The sequence below is a fragment of the Saccopteryx leptura genome, chromosome 3, assembly GCF_036850995.1.
Source record: "Saccopteryx leptura isolate mSacLep1 chromosome 3, mSacLep1_pri_phased_curated, whole genome shotgun sequence".
In the NCBI taxonomy this organism is placed as follows: domain Eukaryota; kingdom Metazoa; phylum Chordata; class Mammalia; order Chiroptera; family Emballonuridae; genus Saccopteryx; species Saccopteryx leptura.
The window spans coordinates 337,198,215-337,219,013 of record NC_089505.1 but is presented as its reverse complement, the minus strand read 5'-3'; the positions used below and the strand labels follow the sequence as shown (position 1 = coordinate 337,219,013).

Genomic DNA, 20,799 nt, shown 5'->3' with positions numbered 1-20,799 from the left:
CTTTCCCATCACTTTAAACATACAAAATATCATACTTTTATTTAAAAAAATAGAATGATTTTCTTGGAATGAATCTAGTTTTTAAAAGATCCTTCTCAAAACTGAAAGTTTACTGGTAATTAGTAGAATGCATTCAAGTTAGTCAACTCAGTAAAAGTACCTTTTGTATGAAAATATTTTATATTTATATAGAGACAAATATAATACAGATAATTTCCCTATAGTTTCTCTAACTGAGATTTCAATAGTGCTCTTTGGTTATGATAACTGAATATCATATATTTTAGTGAAAAATAATAAATTTGAAAAATAATGTGTAACAACCCACAACTGCAAAAGAAAAAGAAACTTTAGAAAAGATTTTTCAAGCAAAACTTGTATTACCAGCAGAGAGGAAGGAAGAAGCAGCTGAAAAGAGATGATGAGTTGCCAGGGAGTAAATAAGTGTATGCAGGGAAATTTAACAGAACACCCTGGAGAGGAAGAGAGGATGTGATTAATGGAAAACAGAAAATAAGCACAGACGCTTAATTAAAAAAACAAAACAAAACTTGCTGTTGCTTAAATGGAAAAGCAAGCATAAATATGGAATTCATGAAAAGGAATAGTAAAATTTTTAAACTGGGTATTTTATATATATGGCAATACCAAAGCGTCCTCATCTTATATAATGATATATCAGCAAGAACATTTCAACTTAAAAAACTGAATAAATCTTAAAAGTCAATTTGTATAAAAGAACCTTCTTGAGCACATACTAAAAGTATAATGCAATCCTCAAAAACTTAAAAAGAATTACCATAGCACTCAGCAATTCTGCTCTAGGTATATACCAAAAGGAACTGAAAACAGACATGCAAACAAAAACTTATATTTGAATATTCATAGCAACACTATTCACAATAGCCAAAAGGTTGAAACAATCCCAAATGTCCACTGATGAGTAAACAAAGTGTGATATATCCATACAATAGAATATTATTCAGTCATAAAAAGGATGGAGGTACAAACATACGCTATACTATGGATGAACTTTAAACACATTTGCCAAGTGAAAGAAGACAAACCCAAAAGGTACATATCCGACAATCTCATTTATATGGACTAGCTATTGAGACAGGAAGCGCATTAGTGGTAGTCAGGGGATGGGAGAAGGGAGAATGAGGACTGACTACCTAATGGAGACAGTTTGCTCTTGTAGCGATGAAATGTTCTGGCATTAGAGATAGAAAGACATTGTGACTATAAAGGCCACTAAATTGTATACTTTAAAATTGTTAATTTTATGTTATATTAATTATACTTCAATTTTTAAAAAAAGTAAAATGCAGAAGGTTCAGACATATGAATAATCAGTCTCTCAGACAACTATTATGTCCCTTCAGACCACTCAGCCTATCACTATGAAATACACAGTATTTCCTAAAATACCTGTTGAACAGGGCCCTCCTCTCCATCAGATACTTAGGTGTCTTTCTGCTTTGTTTCACAAGAACCCCTACTCTGGGAGAAGTTCCTACTTTCCCTGACTTCTCAGAGACTACCAGAGAGCCCCAGAAATAAGAGTGAACCTCATTCTCTCTGTTGGGAAATGCATGCATTCAACACATTTTTACTGAGGATATCTACAAAGATGGCTAAAATACAATTCCTGACCTCAAGGAACTCCTAGCAGGATGAAAGAAAAAACTCTTCAGAAGAGAGGGCCAGAGCTTCACACACACTGTGGAAGCTGGGTGGTAAGAGGGGTGCCCTGCTCCGTGGCACAGAGGAAGCAGGCCCGAAGTGCACGCGTGGTGGGGGAGGCAGCGGGGCGGCTCCGGGAGTCATTTCCTCGAGCAAGGAAGTCTTCTTCGAAAGGATGAGAAGGAATTAACCAGACAAAGAGGGGGAAAGGGGCTTCAGGAACTCATGAGGAGGCAGCAGATGACGTGCACTGAGGTGTCTATGCAGCAGGGCAATGGCTTGGAGAGCTCCCAGGGGACACTGCCTGATTTTACAAGCTCGAGATCAAGGAGACTGCGAATGCCCCATGTCTGATCCAGTTCCATTCCAGATTCCAAAGCGCTCACACAGGGATCAGACAGCTTCCGTGTGACCACAGAGCAGAAGCTCCAGGAATTGCTGTCAGCTCTCCATCCAGATCTTTCCAGCAGTTTTCTCCAGTGCAGTGGGACCACGTGGTAAAGCGAGGCATGATTTTAAAAAATGAATTAATCCAAAACATGCCATTCTCATTTTCCGCAGTTTTGCTCAAGGCCTCCTCCTTTTGTATCGGTGCCCTTCAAAGACCACCTCGCCTGCTCTCTCTCCACCAGCTGCCGTGCACACAAAGGCGGCCGGACCCTCCCAGGGTCCCCTTACCTTACGAATACATTTCACACTTGGGGATAATCTCTTAGGTTCAGTTTTTCTCCATAGCTATATTCTAGTTTGCCTAAAGATAGAGCCTATGTCAATTTTTTCTCTTTTTGGGGTGAATGGGGCATGGTACACTAGCCCAAAACAGGGCACAGTGTAGCACACACTAATACTTAAGAAGTTATACTCTGGACAAATAGGATCAGAAAAACATACATAACTAGAAATGTTACCCAACTAGTAATTTTCAAATTTCATCAGAAAGCAATTCATGAAAAGTCTGGAAATTTTTACCTTCCCATTCTTACTCAAGGAGTAAATAGTTCATAATATTAATATAAATTAGATCCAAATTCTTTGTTATTTCACCATTATAAACTGCTACTCATCCTAGTTGAGTGTCTATTACAGGGGTCCCCAAACTTTTTACACAGGGGGCCAGCTCACTGTCCCTCAGACCGTTGGAGGGCCGCCACATACAGTGCTCCTCTCACTGACCACCAATAAAAGAGGTGCCCCTTCCGGACGTGCGGTGGGGGCCGGCTAAATGGCCTCACGGGGCCGGATGTGGCCCACGGGCCATAGTTTGGGGACACCTGAAAAAGGGCATATGACACAAATACCTAGCAGGCTCACGACATTCCTTCTCCTGAGGAAAAACAGCAAATACATTTCCACTGGCAGATATGGTACCAATGAATATCTGCAAATCCTTTAGAAGATTCAACTCAGCAGTTTCCTCTACGTATTTTGATATTATCCTATAGTTAGTACTCATTTATGACATCACTGAAAACCCCTTCCTAATCCCACGAATATTTACAAAAACTAAAATTAAATTCTGTGCTTTCGAGCTATACTCTGTGCTATTTAAAAAAGAACATTTACTGAACAGTAATAAATGGACCAGGAAACAAACATGAAGGTATTAGAGGTCAACTCATGGGGTAGTTAGAAATAAGTCAGAAAAGAGCAGCATTTGGTTTGGACGGAGTGAAAAAGGCAATCATTCATGTAAAGTAAATAACTGAGGACACGTGTACACTTTGACACTATTCTTGAAGGAGGGAAAGAAAAATATCAGATTCCATTAAAAACTTCTAGAACTTAGAGGCAGCGGCCTCAGATCAGGTTACCTGTTAATACTGTCATTTGCTATGTGGATTCCGCAGTCTATTTGCAACACTGTCTTATAATCAACATAAGCTTTCTGATACTGCTCTAAAGTTTCATAGGCCATTGCTCGTCGAAGAAGAGGTTTCAGTGAGAATGGATGAAGTTCCAAAGCCCTAAAAAAGACAAAAAGATTACACGTCATTTGTTTTGAAAATAAACCTGTAACTCACACTAACTGAAGCACACTGTAGTACTGGACTCAAGCACACAGCTAACTGGTATTTCATCTTGGGGACCTGGCAACATACCAAAAGGCAAATCCTGAGTAGCAGAGGAATCAAATCTGTGTATACTTCCTTTCTTTTAAACCAGTACCAAAGCACTCTGGCATTTACTTACTCTCCCTCCACTGAGAATGAGTTCCCTAGTAGGAGGCAGTGTGCCTCCCCCCACCCTCATCCTCCCCTCCCCTCCCCCTCATCCGTGCAGCCTCACCCCCAGCACACCCTCACCAGCCCCTACATCCTAACAGAGCCCACCACGGCACCAGGCAGAGTAGGTTTTCAACAGATTCTTGCTGAGGGATTAAAAGCAAAATTTTTATTTGCACGTATGTATTTAATAAAGGGACCTTAGCACAGAACCACAAAAACTCGCATTACTGTTTGAAAATTAGCTCTCTAAAACTTAATACAGTTTATTATGATTCATCTGCTGCTAAAGGGCTTCAACAATAATCAAGGAGAAGCATACAATTTCTTGAAGTCGTGATTTTCATCTTGTACTTACTTGTCTATCATGTATTTTCAATATCACTAGGGATGTATTTCAAGGTTATGTTCCTTGGTTTTGATTGAAGTAACTGTTTAAAGCTACTTCACTACTTAATGTATTTCATTATATTTCAAAATAAAACATACAATGAAGACTGTATTTATGAATGAAAACTACTGTACTTAGTTTTAATAAAATTAAATGAAACTGCAAAGCAGTACTCCCTGCAGAGAACCTATGAAGAACCTACTTTCTGTACAACGCTGTGACGATTATGCACCACACTGTCCACACTGGGGATCGCAGGTCTGTTTTTCTGGTTAACTCTTATGCTACAAGCCACTTATACATCAGATCATTAATTTGCTTCATGGGAAGCATGAGCAGAGACTGCTTAACTCTTTTTCCAATAGTCTTAAGAGAACTGCTGTCTATTCCTGTAGATTTTCTAATCTACTCTCACAACAAGCCAGCAAGGTAAATATTAATGTGTTCATTTTGCAGGTGAGGAAATGAAGCGACACTTGGAGCAATCCGCCCATGTTAGTTCTTTTGAATTTAAGCTTCGGGAAGGCAAGGGCAGCACCTAGATCAACACCAGGGCGAGAGGATGCTCTTCAGAGCATCCACGCTTTCTACACGAACACATACAAAAACACAACACATAAAGGAACCCGGTCATCTGCCACTCAGACTCCTTTCCAATTCTCCACAGTGCAGACACTCAATGACACACATGTGGGTGTGCCCCAACGTGGACCACAGGAGGTGCTCTAGAAATGTCATTAAACCTAATTAGCTTCATTTCTCTGAAAACTAATCTCAGTGTCAGGACTGAGAGGATTTCTGTGATCCCCTTTGTGTTGTACTAGGTTTTAAACTCTTTTCTGTAATAGGTATGCATTACTTTTGTAACCTGTGAAAGTTATTTAAAAGTAAAATTAAAATAAAATTAAAACACTTAAACACTACAAAACAGACTTCTGGGCATCATGGTCTATCACCTGTACCACTGCCTTAAATTCAGCATAGTTTAATGTGTAGAGGATATTAATGACAGGCACATATAACTGCCCCATATTACACCAGACCTCCAAAGCCCAAGGCGCTATTTATGAACTCAAGATAAACCTGAGGTAGGCTTGGCATCTAAAATTGAGTAAGATGAGGTCATAAATATTTAGTACTCCCCATGCCTGTGAATGTAAGGCTTTTTCTCTTTAAACACAATCCTAAAAATAAACATAAGCTTATAAATGGAAATTCCACAAAGATAAAATAGAAAAAAAAAAAGCATTCACTTCAAACACAGAGAACTTTTAAATCAGAATTTATACAAAAGTTGAAGTATTGAAATTTACACAGTTAAGACTCTAAAAAAAGTCATATAATTTCAATTCTGACAGAGAGTTGCAAGGATGAGCAAAAGCAGGGAAGTACTAGACACCACTTACCTGTACTGAGTCTGTCAAAATATCCTCAATGGAAAGTCACTGAAAGATTTTTAGTGTACTTCAGATAACCCAAAAAGTTTCCCTGCTGGATGGGAAAAGTGGTGTGTGTGTGTGTGTGTGTGTGTGTGTGTGTGTGTGTGTGTGTGTTAAATTGATACACAATTATGAGAATAAAAAGTCGTTTCTAGAATAAAGGTTTTAAAACTTTTGCTTCGGCATCATTTCCTGTTTCATGTTCCACCTGGAAGCCTAAAATAGAGACACGCAGAGCTGGGGGGCAGCTGGAGCCCCTCGGGCCCTGACACTCCTCACCCTGTCTCTGTGCCCTAGGAAACAGGCCCAGGAAGTGCTTCAGAGTAGGCCCAGGAAGTTGGACACTTAAAATCAAATACTGTTCCCCCAAAATGCATAAAAAGTTATTTTTTAAGTAAATCTACAAAATTTATTTCATAGACTTTCCTTTCTCTTTTATTTAGATTTTTCCCTGAGTTTTTCTTTTTCCACATTTGATTCCTGCTACTACCTGGTTTGCAAGAAGGGCTCATGGAACACAAAACAACTCTCCAAGAAGAAAAAATAATTAACTAAAAACAGGTTTCCCTTACAATGTATGCAATCTTTCTCTTTCCTTCTTTATCTTCTTTTTTCTTAAGTGAGAAGCAAGGAGGCAGAGAGACAGACTCCCACATGCGCCCAGACTGGAATCTACCTGGCAAACCCACTATGGGGTGATACTCTGCCCATCTGGGGCCCTTGCTCCATTGCTAGGCAATCGAGCTACTTTAGTGCCGGAGGCAAGGCCATGGAGCCATCCTCAGCACCCAGGGCCAACTTGCTCCAACTGAGCTATGGCTGCAGGAGAAGAAGAGAGAGCAAGAGATAGACAGATAGATAGATGATAGATAGATAGATAGATAGATAGATAGATAGATAGATAGATAGATAGATAGGAAGGAGGGGGAGGGGGAAAGAGAGGGGTGGAGAAGCAGATGGTCACTTTTCCTGTGTGCCCTGACTGGGAATTGAACCCGGGACATCCACACATCAGGCTGACGCTCTACCACTGGGCCAACTGGCCAGGGCCTATGTAATCTTTCTAAAGTGAAAATAGTTATATTTCTCCTAATAAGTGATTCCTAGGTCATAAAATTTAAATATATCCATATTTAAACATGTTTGCAATAGCAAATCATGGTTTCTCTGGCACTGACACAGCTGGGGCATCAATCAGTGCTTGGGAGTAAGATCACCCCATACCCTTTATGAGGCACTCACTGCCAGAAGAAAACGTGTAAGCAGGTCGGTGTCTATGGAGGTCAGTGGTGACCAACAGAGCTGGATTCCTAGGCCTAGAAGACAACACTTACCCAAGAACACCTTCCCTAAGCCACCACCCACCTCCTTACCCAGCAGGTCATCTCTCCCCTCCAGACAAACCTCCATTCTAGCCTCCCTAAACACCATGGCTGAAGTCCATTCTTTAACCCCTCATGGATCTACAATGAAACAAGTTTTAACAAGAAAATGTCTTCCACCTTACACAATCCCACTTAAGGAAAAAATGAATCCACCATTTTACAGAAGCTGTGTCTGTAGAGGTCCTGAGTTTATTAGAGTCCTGAATTCACTCATTGTAGGAACACCTAAGACAAGTCTAAAGGGTAATGTCTTAGCAATAGACACCTAAGCAGAAAGGTTTGAAGGGTAACAAAGCTGCTGTGCCTTTAGGGATACTGATTTTTAAGCTGGTTATTAAGAAACAAGAGTCACCAGGCGGTGGTGCAGTGGATAGAGAAATGACCTGGTATGCTGAGGACACACATTCGAAACCCCAAGGTCACCAGCTTGAGCGCCAACTCATCTAGCTCAAGCATGGGGATTAAAGACATGACCCCAAGGTTGCTGGCTTGGGCAAGGGGTCACTGGCTCAGCTGAAGCACCCCAGAGAAGGCACATGTGAGAAAGCAATCAACAAAGTGCCACAATGACAAGTTGATGCTTCTCATCTCTCTCCCTTTCCATCTGTCTGTCCCTGCTTGTCTCTCTCTCCCTCCCTCCCCCACCCTTTCCCTAAAGAAAAAAAAAAAAAGTCAGAAAAAAGACTGTCACCCTCCTCCTTTTCCTGCCCAAGAGTTTCAGAGGAAAAACTGCTCCAGGAAAGAAATCTTAACATATTCAACTTAGCCTAATTTGAATTAAGTATGGTAGATGGGAAGGCCTCAAACAGGGGCCTGTTTACTGTGTCTCATTGTTTCTGGGTTGTCCAGCAAATATTTAGCTACCATGTGCATTCCACTCCTCCCTTCTTTGTCCAAAATAACATATACACCCAATTTTACCTTACCATCTTTGGAATTTCCATGTGTATGTGAATCCCCTATGTGCATGTATTAAAATTTGATTTTCTCTTGTTCATCTGCCTCTGTTAATTTGATTACTAGGCCAGCTAGAACTTAGAAGATGGAAAGAAGTTTTGGGGGTGTTTTTTTTGGCCCTCTCACAGGTTCCTGGCTCAAATCACAATGTGCCTGATATTCTGAAAATTCAAGTGGTCTGGTTAGTTAGTTATAGGCAGTGGTAAATGTTTAACAACCAGCTCTCCTCAGAAAAAAAAGCCGATATATGATCTGCCAATTTTCACGGTTTAGTACTTCAACCATGGCAGACTTCAAGCTACCCACTTGACTTCAACCAGCTCACAAAATCCTGAAAATGTAACAACAATTAGCTATTGTGAGCTAGCACAATAGTGGATAGAGTCTAAAGTCAGGCCAGAGTGAATATAAATAGTATTCACTTAAAATTTGAATATGTGAAATTGGCAAAAATTCTGAGTACCTCAAGACCTTCTTTTTAAAATGTAGACACAGATACTGACAAGTTTTTACCATATCATTAAACTGACACTACCAATGGAAAACACTAATTGTTCAATATATAATTGTGGTGTTCACATAAATTGCTATCCAAACTAGGGCTTCTGAGAATGAAAGGAGATAATACCAGACAAAAATGTAAATCTTAAGGTCAAACTAGGACATATGACTTTTTATGTTTTAGATGTACTAATCGTAGCTTCTTTCCAAAGGGCTCCTGAGGAAGACACTACTTTAATTCATGTAAATATGTTCTTCTATCTCAGCACGTAACTGGCAAAGCACCACGGGTGACTACTGTGCTTGAGAAATGGAAAGCTGTATAAAACATGGTTCCTGACCCCACAGCTTAAAATCCAACAGTGGATAACACAAGGACCTACAGGTGAGAGTACAATACAAGCATTACAGACCTAAAGGCGACCAGGGAGGCTGAAGGTGACCAGGCAGGTGGAGAAGGTGGTCAGCTGAGCAGGAATTTCAGAGGACATTACAGACAGTGGACCAAATGGGAGCAGAAAGCTTGTTCTTGGGACAATATGGTGACAGAGGAGTTTATAAACACCTGTTTGAAACAGTATGAACAAAACGGGGCTTCAGGAAAAGTTATTCTGATGCCACAAGGGATTGAAGGAGGCAGAAAGAATAGGGAGGTCTTCTCCAGTAGACCAGGACTGATATAAAAAGAGCATGAATCAAGGTGGCCGCGGTAGAAATGAAGAAGTTTGCACAATCTTCTATAACTGTCTTATGTAAAAGAGAAGAATATGTGATTTTTTTTATATATATTAATCAATTAACATACCTTAAAACATCTTAAGAAATTAGTCGTGCAGAAAACTTAGGCCAGTAAATACACTGCACATTCACCACCCTGAAATAACCTCTTGACAACCCCGAAGCCAGCCGTTTACCTGTTGCAATCTTGAATGCAGCCACTGCAGTTTCCTTCCTTTAGGTAACATGCTGCTCTATTTGAATATAAGACACTTAGATCATCTCCACTTCCACTTCCTAAAATCACATTTAATGTAACAGTTAAAATCCACCAGCAAAATCAAGTTCCTCAGAATTACTAGACAACCAAGGGCTCCAGTGGCACTGCAGTCCTACAGACTGCTGACAATGCAGAGCTCCGAGGAGCTGAGTGTGTCCGCAATGGCCAGAGGGGGAAAGCCCGCAAGGGACAAACGTGCCTCGCCCGGGCACAGTCTACGGTATTCCGAGTTACAGGCAGCTCCGGTAGATCCAGGCTCCAGGCACTCACCGCGCTCCGACACCAGGAAGGCATTACAGACGGAAACGCCAAGCATTAAGGAGGTGGCGCTCGCCTCTACCGCGGGGACCCTGTGCCCCCCTCCACGCTCAGCCCGAGGGTTCGAGGGTTCGGTGGGGCCCGCAGGGCGCAGCTCCCCTACCTGCCGGCTCCAGCTGTGCTATCGCCGCGGAGTACTTGAGCGCCGCCTCGGCGAACTGCCCGGCTTTGAACAGCTCGTTGCCCTCGCTCTTCAGGCCGGAGGGGCCGACCGGAGCGGCGGGGGCGGGCGGCACAGCGCCGGGCCCTGGGAACACATCGGCCGCGATGGGGTCCCGGGCGCCCCTCCCGCCGCCCGGGTGCCCGTTGGCACCGCCCCCAGTCGCCGGGACCCGCGGGCAGCCCCGCTTGTCCGCACCGGCCCCTGATGTGCGACCACGCCGCAGTGCGCCCTTCTCCGGCCGCTTGCCCGCCTCGCCTTTGCCCGTCAGCTTCTTCTGGATGTTGCCCATGGCGCGCGGCTCCGTGGCGCGCGCGGATCCCGCCGGCGGTGCGGCCTCTGTGGGAAGTGGATGTGGGAAGTGAGTGTTTGCATCACCAGGAGAATCTACGCGGTGGCCGCAGGGGTGCGGGACGGGCGGAGGCGGGCTCCGGGCCGATGGGCGGGGCGGCGGGAGCCCGGCGGGCACCGCCCCCTCGGGCGGGGTCAGCGGCTGCGGCTGCCGCTCCTCCAGGGCGCCCACACCAAGGGTTTACCCCGGGGCGGGGCGCGTGTCCGAGCCTCTGACGCTTCCCAGGCTGTGGACAGAAGCCGATTCCGTATTTAACTCTTTTAAACACTGAAAGAATTGTGATTGAAAACTGGCATTCAAAATCATTCCCTTCATCAAAGCCGATAGGCAAAGATAGATCTTACAAAATATGTACTTTTCTTTCATTTACAATGTACGAGTGAATGAAGTTAATAAAACTTGACTATGATAATTGCACCCAACGTTAGGGTACCCATTCCTAATATTAAAGGGCTAGAAGAAAAAGGTCACTTGACAGAAAAATAAAGTCCAAGTGATTTTTAAGTCATTTAAAGTGAACTGAGCAGTCAAATAAAAATAAGCACCTAGTTTTTTAAAGTGAACCTTTAAAAGACAGTTTATTACAATACCTTATTCAAACTTTCAAATACTAATCATAGCCTTAATGATTACTGAATCCATTGTTTTTAAATATAAAATGATGCATAAATATTTCATTGATGATGTCATCAATATTTTATACAAGGCAATTCATCATTTTGTTAAAGAAAAATACCACAGGCCCAAAATGGGGTCACTTGTACTAAAAGCTCAACAAACCTCGATTCAATACCTGATCCAATTGCAGTTTCAAACTCTCCCAGAAGCATAATCTTGACCAACCATTATGGAATTTTTTGGTCAAGCACCAGTAAGGTAATATAGTCAGTGGGTCCTCTTCATCCCCGACCCCTAGAAAGATAGGCAATAACTCTTCCCAATTCTTTCCACACAAAGAAAATAGTCCTGCCCCTAAATAGCCCTTCTTTTCTTTCAGAGCTCCCTTGCCCCACCCAACTTCCTATGAAAACCTTCTATTTTCTACAATTCCTGGGAGCCCCTTCTAGTTGCTAGATGAATTGCTGCCCAATTCATGAACTGCTTAATTAAAGCCAGTTATATCTTCAAATTTACTTGGATACATTTTGTTTTTTAACAACTTCAAAGCACTGTTAAAAAGCACTTAAATACAGAGACTTCCAAGCTTTTTCTTTCAACAAACTCTAATTTGATTTTTAATGGATATATTTTCCACTCTGTTTCATGAATGGTAAAGCCAGGATTTGAAGCATAAAGACAGAGGGAATAGAAAACCACAAGTATTTAAATGCAAATCAGCCTGACCTGGGCAGTGGCGCAGTGGATAGAACACTGACCTGGGACCTTGAGGACCCACGTTCAAAACCCCCGAGGTCACTGGCTTGAGTGCAGGCTTACCCAGCTTGAGCACAGGATCACTGGCTTGAGCATAGGATCCTAGATATGACCCCAAGGTCACTGGCTTGAGCAAGGGGTCACTGGCTCATCTGGAGCCCCCAGTCAAGGAACATATGAGAAAGCGATCAATGAAGAACTAAAGTGCTGCAACAAGTTGATGCTTCTCATCTCTCTCCCTTCCTGTCTGTTTCTCTAGCTTAAAAAATGCAAATCAGTGGATGGTCACCTTAAGGTCAGCAGAGTTTAAAAACACACTAATAAATACAGTTTTCTCTACAGCGGAATAATGTCCAGTTTTGGATCTAATCATTAAAACAATAAAAAGATCTTATAGAGATAAATCCCCAGATTGGACCCAGTAGGATTATTAGAGCAGGGTTCCAGTCTTCATCTGGTATCTGCTATTCAAGTCCCCACACAGAACAAAAATGAATGGAAGCACAAGTCAGTGTCAGCAAAAAACAATGGAAAACTTAGTATTATTGTCCATTCCCTTGTATGTTATCCTCTCATGTCTGGCCAGTACTATTACTAAATAGCTGCATTTTAGAATTTAATATGGGTTAAGACCTTCACATACATTATCACTAATCTTCATACTGAGTAGTATCATCCCTGCTTTACAAATGAGGCAACAGAGAAAGGTACAGGGAAGTAGCTGAGGAATCTGCTCAAGCACAGAGAGCTAGAAATCCCAGCATAAATGGGATTCAAAGGAAATGAACTGAATGTACAGCCATACCTCTTTCCTTAAGATATAAATGTCCCTGAACTTTGCCAGTCTCTGTAAAGGTAAACAGAGGCCAGAACATGAAAGTCCTGTGAGTCCTGTTAGGTACCACATACTACTTATAGGACATTCCAGAGGAGTTGTTCAGGAGGTGGCTTTAAATGTCGATCAGGGGAGTGGCCCTATCTAGAGATAGAGTTGGGAGTTGCTGGCACATAAAGAATCATGGAAGTTTGGATGTGGACTGAGTCACTCACATCTTCCAAAGGAGAAATACTAATTCTTAAAGGCTGATCACAGAAAGAATTTCAAATGGAGAGGGAGTACTGAGAGGGGAGAAACCAGAAGAATGCAGGAGAAGGGGTCTGCAGGAATTACTGGCTCAACCAGTTAAAGATTATCCACATCGTTAACTCTAACAGGAGACCTCTAACTGACTCCTGGAGACTCTTACAATACTTACAAGAGAAACAAGATTTCTAAATAGATATGGCCAGGGGTCCAGAAACTCCTTCCCCTTGCTGCCCCAAAGAAACTCCCCTGCTTCACCTTCAGCCATGAGGTGTGCATAGGACCTGTAAAAGGTATATAAGATGTAAGAAATCTAACTTCCAGGAGCTCGTGCTTTGGTGCTACTAGCCCACATGCTCCACCGGCTACTAATAAATTCTACTTTCTCCATTAAACTGTTTTGAACGTCTATCCTCTGTCAGCTGTAATTCCTGCAACAGTACCACCTAAAAATTAGAGAAAAACCTAGAGGGCACACTGTGTTAGCAACTAAGAAGAAAGAGAATTTCAGGGAAGAAAGAGTCAGTAATAACAAATATCAAAGGAAGGAATGGCCAACAGTGTCACCTGCACAAGGACTAAAGAGAACCATTAGATCTAAAGACCACAGACCACAAGGACTTCAGTAGCCTTAGGGGTCATTTGGGTAGTTGGTAGATGCAAAAATCCTAACAAAATATAAGCAAACCAAATCCAGTAGCATATTAAAAGGATTATATACCATGACCAAGTAGGATTATCTCGGCAATGGAAGAATGGCTCAACAGTAAAAAAATCTATGCAACATACCACATTAATAGAACAAGGGGAAAACCACATGATCATACCTGAACTGAAAAGGCATTTGAAAAAATCCAACACACTTCCATGAAAAAAGAAAAACACTCAGAAAATGAGGTACAGAAGTGAAATCTCTCAACATAAAGTACATTTATGAAAAACTGACGGCTAACATCACACTGAGTGGTCAAGTCCTGAAAGAAGTTCCCACTGAAGATCGGGAGCAAGGTAAGGATGCTCTTTCTACCACAGCTACTCAACACTGTAGTGGCAGTTCTAACCTGATCAATTATGCAAGAAAAAGAAACAAAAGGCATCCATATGGGAAAGCAAGAAATAAAACTCTCTTCATAGATGATGTAAATATAGATATAGTCATTAGGAATACATATATTTATAATAGTATAACAATTATATATTTGTTACATAATTTATAATTATATACTTAGATATATAAAATATACAAATGTAATTATAAGTATTATATATAGTATACATATATAAAATATAATTATAAGACAATTATATTTTATATACTATATAGTAATAGGATATAGTATATAAATATATAATTGTAAGCAAGAGACAGACAGATGGACACAGAGATGAGAAGACAGGGAGAGAGATGAGAAACATCAGCTCTTTGTTGCAGCTCCCTTGTTGTTCACTGATTGCTTTCTCCTATGTGCCTTGACCAGGGGCTCCAGCCGAGCCAGCGACCTTGGATTCAAGCCAGGAACATTGGGCTTCAAGCTAGTAACCTTTGGCCTCAAGCCAGAGACCATGGGGTCATATCTATGATCCCATGCTCAGAGAGCCAGTGACCCCACGCTCAAGCTGGAGATCATGGGGTTTCAAACCTGGGTCCTCAGTGTCCCAGGTGACACTATCCACTGTGCCACCACCTGGTCAGGTGACCTCACCAAAATTTAAAACTTTTATGCATCAAAGGATATAATGAAGAAAGTAAAAAGACAACCCACAGAATGAAAGAAATTACATGCAAATTATATATCTGATAAGGGTCTAGTATCCAGAATATGTAAAGAACACTTACAGTGCAACAATAAAAAGGCAAATAATCTAATTTTAAAATGGCAAAGGACTTGAATAAACATTTCTCCAGGGAAGATATACAAATGGCTAATAAACACATGAAAAAATGGTCTACAAACACAGTAAGTTATTAGAGACATGCAAATCAAAACCATAAGAAATTACCACCTCATGCCCACTAGGATGGCTATAATCAAAAAGGCAAAGCATAAGAATGAGGAGAAACTGAAATCCTCACACATTGCTAGTGGAGATATAAAATGTGGTAGCCACTTTGAGAAAGTCTGGCAGTTCCTTTAGAAGTTAAATATAGAGTTACAATATAACCCAGCATTCCACTCATAGGTATATACCCAAGAAAATGAAAAACATGTTCACACATAAGTTTGTACCAGAATATTCATAGCAGCATTATTAATAGCCAAGAAGGGAAATGTTCATCAACTGATGAATGGATAAAGAAAAAGTGGTATTATCCATGGGCTGCTGTGACATGGACGAACCTTGAAAACATTAAGTTAAAAAAGCCAGACACAAAAAGGTACATATTGTACAATTCCATTCTTAAGAGATATCCAAATTAGGCAAGTCCATAAAGACAGAAAGCAGACTAGTGGTGCTTCTTTCAACCACTAGGGGAACAGAAGCGACTGCTAATGTGTACGGGATTTCCTTTTGTGATGATAAAAATTTATGGATAAAGACAGTGGTGATGGTTGCACAACTTTTTGAATATACTAAAATCCACTGAATTTGAAAAGGATGAATTTTATGATATATGAATTATATCTTAATTTTTAAAAAGGAGTGCTAAGTTTACCTTCCTCTTGACAACAAAGGATATTCTATTTCTATCTTGAACAATTTAATGGGAGAAAAAAAGAAATCTATATTTCATTTTCATTTTTTATTAGCAATACAAAATTTATCGATCACTTAATTTCTTCACTAGTGACTTATCTGTTCATATGTTTTGTTCATTTTGGTACTGGGCTCTAACTTTTTCTTATTGTTTTGTAAAATCTCTTCATATGACAAGATTATCAACCCCTTGCCATTTTTCCTAATTTATCATTTGCTTTTTGTTTTATGGCATCTGACTTATACAGGTTTTTCATTTTTACATAATCAAAATCATTCACCTCTCTCTTTATGATTTTGTCTATTATTTTAACTCTGAAATTCCCACCCTTCTGCTCTCCTGGACTCCCTGATTCTATGTCAAGAGAAATATTTACCTAATATTTTATTCTTCCATGAGTGACTGTTTCATTTTCTTTGAGGCTAGATGCTTACTTTCCTCTGATTACTTCTCAGAGACTCTATAAGGAGATAGAATAAATACCAAAGTCTGATAGCCACAGTTATATAATGATGGCCGCTTCTAAGTGTTTGTGAGGGAAGGAGAACAAATAGGTGGGGAGTTTCTGAGAAGCTTACAAATACCCATCCCCAGATCTAATCAGCCTGTCAGATAGGCAGGTATTTCTTCATAATAGTCCTTAGAAAGTCAGTGAAGAAAACCTACCAATTTGTCTCCTCTCAGTATGTACCTGACCCAGAGCAGACACTCAGTTGTCAGCTGTTCAATCCATTGGTTATGCTGAACCTCAGTCTGGATGCAGTGGGCTTGGCCAACCCAGGCAGAGCTCCCAGAAGAGCAGCATTATCAGTCAAGGTTACACCATACTAATTGCTGTATTTTCAATGGTCTTCAGAGCCCCTTGCACCATGCCCCATAGTGAATAACAATTCTTTCTGGGAATGTGGTGGAATGGGAAACCATGAGCAATGATTCCAACTCAGTAATCTCCCTCCAGACATTAACATTATTTTCCCAATAGTGACTTGACTTTCTTCTGCCTTTTCTGAGGCTCCAGGACCTCTTTTTACATGTCATCTAACAACAGAACTTGGTAGAAGTAAGCATAAGCTAGCTCCAATGATTTATTTCATTTTAAAAGGACAACTACAGGGCTTCCAACAATTTATTCTACCTAATCTTGACTTCTTACCTGATAAAAGGGAACTAACTGGTTTTAAAATTTATATTCTTCTTATCAAGACATTTTTGTTTTCTGAATCTTATATAGTTTTATATATTCCCTAATTTATAAAATAATTATGGGGCATGAATGACAAAATCAGAAATGGTTCTGTTAAAGCTCTTGCTTTTTAGAGATCTGAATGGAACTGTTGCTTCTCTTTGGGGCTCATCTTAGGGAGAAACATCTTACCATTCTGTTAAATGATATTATATTACACAATCCTGACTCAGATTCTAATTACAAGAGTAGTATTACTGACTGTTTTTTTAATGATTAGCCCTTTCCTGTTTGTTTATCTCTATTTGTGAGGAGGGTCTTTTAACATCTTTTCTCCCCCAGCTTTATTGAGCTATAATTGGCACATAAAATTGTATAAGTTTAAGGTATACAATGTGATGATTTGATATACATAAACATTGTGAAATAATTACCACAACAAGGTTATATATAAATTTCAAACCATTATGTTGTACATCTCAAACTAATATGTCAATTATATCTCAATAAAAAATTAACTCAGGACTTCTTGTCAAGATGGTGGTATAGGTTAATGCACTCAAATCTTCCTACAACCACATTTAAAATTACAACTGAACTACAGAATAATCATAATTCAGAACCACCTGAAATATAGCTAAATAGAAGTCCTACAACTAGGGATTTAAACAAGCCACATTGAGGCTGGTAGGAAGGGCAGAGACCTGAAATAGGCTGGTCCCACCTGTGGTGGATAAAAATCAGGAGAGAGCCTAATCTGTGGTGGTGCAGTGGATAGAGCATTGACCTGGAATGGTGAGGCCCCCAGTTCAAATCCCTGGGCTTGCCTGGTCAAAACCAATACAAGAAACAGCTATGAGTTGATGCTTCCTGCTCCTCCCCCATACCTTTCTTTCTCTCTCTCTGCTCTCACTAAAAACAATCAATAAATAAAATATTTTTTAAAAATCAGGAGAGTTTTCTACTCTGAGGAGGTTTCCTCTGAGAAGTGAGGGGTCTCAGCCCCACACCGGGCTCCACAGCCCAGGGGTGCCAGTGCCAGGAAGAGAAGTCCCAATAACTTCTGATGTGAAACCAGCAGGATGTGGCTGAGCGAGACAGAGAGCTGTGGGAGCCCCAGGCAGTTTCTCCTTAAGGGACAATGCACAGACTTACTGGGACTCACTGTCTCTGAGCTCCAGCAACAGGGCAGCAGCTTGAAAAGAACTAGGGATTGCGGTCATTCCAATAAATTCAATTAAAAATTAAAAAATAAAAATAAAAAAAGGACACAGGGACATATAGGGAAGAATTAGATTGTCTGGCACACGGCAAGAGCTGGGGAACAGCTTTCTATCAGACAAAAGTACTGGCAGAGGCCACTGGTCCTTTTCTGAGAGCAGCCCCTAGCCCCAGAGCCAGCAGGAGTGCACCATATCTGAGTCTCCATCAACCTGGCTCACACCGTTTGCCTGACGCAGGTGATTCTGAGCTCCTGCATCACGCAACTTGCGGGCCCACCCAAACCATCTCCAGAGCTTTTCCATACACATGGCATGTCTTAGCTCATGCTTTGGACTTTCCTAAAATCTTTCAAACAGCAGCATCTGTCCTCTGCATACCCCATACCTTTTGCTAAGTGGCCCTAGAACTGGCACTAGTGGCAGCCAGCCTTGGTTCACAGGGTGGCCTCTCCTGGCACCTCCAAGTCCAGCACAAGTAGTGGCCATCTGCAGATCACTCTGTAATTCATGCCAGGTGGCCCCTGGCAGGGAAAAGGTAACGGCTGACCTTGTACCTCCTGGGAGGACCTAGAGCCAGTGCACCCAGTAGACAGCTCAGACCATGCTGGATCACAGCACTACCACCTCCACAGTGACTGACACACTCAAGGGGTAGACTTGGTGAGTGCCAAAGTCCCACTGAAGCAAGTTCTGCTCCATAGGGTTGACTCCTGCACAGCAGCTCCTCTGCTGTAGTCACAACCAGTCCTCAAAGCTGATCAGCCTATGGGTCAATCCCTTCCAATGATGCCAATAGTGATCAAAGCTCAACTACAACAGGACAGCACACACAGTTAGTACAGGGTCACACCTAGAGCACCCAGCTTGAGGGACTGGAGAGTCTGTGCCACTGGGCCCTACAGGACACCTACTATACCAGGCCACACTACCAAGTCTGGGAGACATAGTAGCTTACCAAAACAAACAGAGGGAAGCAGCCAAAATGCAGAGACAAAGAAACATGTCCCAAATGAAATAACAGGAGCTATCTCCAGGGAAAGAACTATACAAAATGAAGGCAATCAATCTACCAGATACAGAGTTCAAAACACTGGTTATAAGGATGTTCAAAGAGCTTAGTGAGAACTTCAAGGAACTTAGAACTTCAACAGCATAAAAAAGGACATAGAATTCCTAAAAAGAACCAGTCAGAAATGAAAGTTACACTAACTAAAATAAAGAATAATTTACAAGAAATCAACAGTAAAGTAGATCAAGCCAAGAATTAAATCAGCAATTTGGAATGTAAGAAAGAAAAAGCACCCAATCATAACAGCAAAAAGAAGCCAAAAAAATGAAGATAGATAGTGTTAAGGAACCTCTGGGACAACTTCAGACGTACCAACATTTGCATCATGGGGTGTTGGAAAGAGAAGAGAGAACAAGAAATTGAAAACCTATTTTAAAAAATGACAGAAAACTTCCCAAACATGGTAGGGAAATAGATGTACAAATCCAGGAAGCACAGAGTCCCAAACAAGATGAACTCAAAGAAGCCCACACCAAGACACATCACTATTAACATGCCAAAGTTTAAAGACAGAGAATCTTAAAAGCAGCAAGAGAAAAGCAGCTAGTTACCTACAAGAGAGCTCCCATAAGACTGTCAGCTTATCTCTCAACAGAAACTTTGCTGGCCAGAGGGAATGGCAAGAAACATTCAAAGTGATGAAAAGCAAGGACCTACAATCAAGATTACTCTACTCAGCAAAGCTATTATTTAGAATGAAAGAATACATAAAGAGCTTCCCAGACAAGAAAAAGCTAAAGGAGTTCATCACCACCAAACCAGTATTATATGAAATGTTAAAAGGTCTTCTTTAAGGAGAAGAAGAAAAAGATAAAGATAAAAAATACGAACAGTAAAATAGCAATAAATACATATCTATCAACAATTGAATCTAAAAGAACCCCAAAATAAATGAACAAGCAGAGCAGAAGCACACTCACAGATACAGAGAACAATTTGACGGCTGGCAGATGGGACAGATGTTGGAGGGACAAGTGAAAAAAGGTGGAGGGATTAAGAAGTACAGATTGGCAGTTATAGAACAGTCATGGGGATGTAACATACAGCATAGGGAATACATTCAATAATATTCTAATAACTGTGTATGGTGTGTCAGATGGGTGCAAGACTTATCAGGATAATCACTTAGTAAGTCATATAGTGTCTAATTAATAAATTGTACACCTGAAACTAATATAACTGAAAAACAAAAAATGAAAATATGTTTAAAAAATTAACTCAGAAAGAATACAGATCTTAAGTATGAAAACATGTAAAAGGAAACACAAGAGAAAAATCTCCATGAGATTTTAGGTCAGGCAAAGCATCTTAGATATAACATGAAAAGCACAGTTCAATAAAATAATGTTTTTAAATGCTTGATTTTAGAGAGACAATAAGGAAGGGGGAGAGAGCAAGAGAGAGAAGCATTCACTCATTGTTCCTTACTTTTGTATTCATCAGTTGCTTCCCATGTGTGCCCTGACCAGTGATCGAAACTACAACCTTAGCATCTCAGGATAGTGCTCTAACCAGCTGCGCTAACTGGCCATGACCAAAAAGTTTTTTGATAAATTAGACTCTAACCAAATTTAAAACCTTTTTTTCTGTGAAAAACACTGGTAAAGGAATGAAAAAACAAGCTACAAATAGGGGGAAATACGTTTGCAGAGCTCATCCCTTACAAAGGACTTGAATAAAGAATATCAAAAGAACTCTCAAAACTCAACAGTAAAAAAATAACAACCTAATTTTAAAAATTGGTGGATTAATTTCGACAG

At 40.8% G+C, this 20,799-nt stretch overlaps 1 protein-coding gene across 3 annotated transcripts in view; it reads right to left on the bottom strand.

Annotated features, from left to right (window-relative positions):
* The window catches only part of SPAG1 (sperm associated antigen 1), an 84,284-nt gene that overhangs the window by 18,406 nt on the left and 45,079 nt on the right, over positions 1-20,799 (bottom strand). For all 3 annotated transcript variants that reach the window (XM_066379225.1, XM_066379226.1, XM_066379227.1), the window contains 3 exons: positions 10,000-10,395; positions 9,496-9,595; positions 3,498-3,650 (listed from right to left, as the gene is read on the bottom strand). In XM_066379225.1, coding sequence (XP_066235322.1) covers positions 3,498-3,650; positions 9,496-9,595; positions 10,000-10,395 — 649 coding nt within the window. The remainder of the gene's footprint in view (positions 1-3,497; positions 3,651-9,495; positions 9,596-9,999; positions 10,396-20,799) is intronic.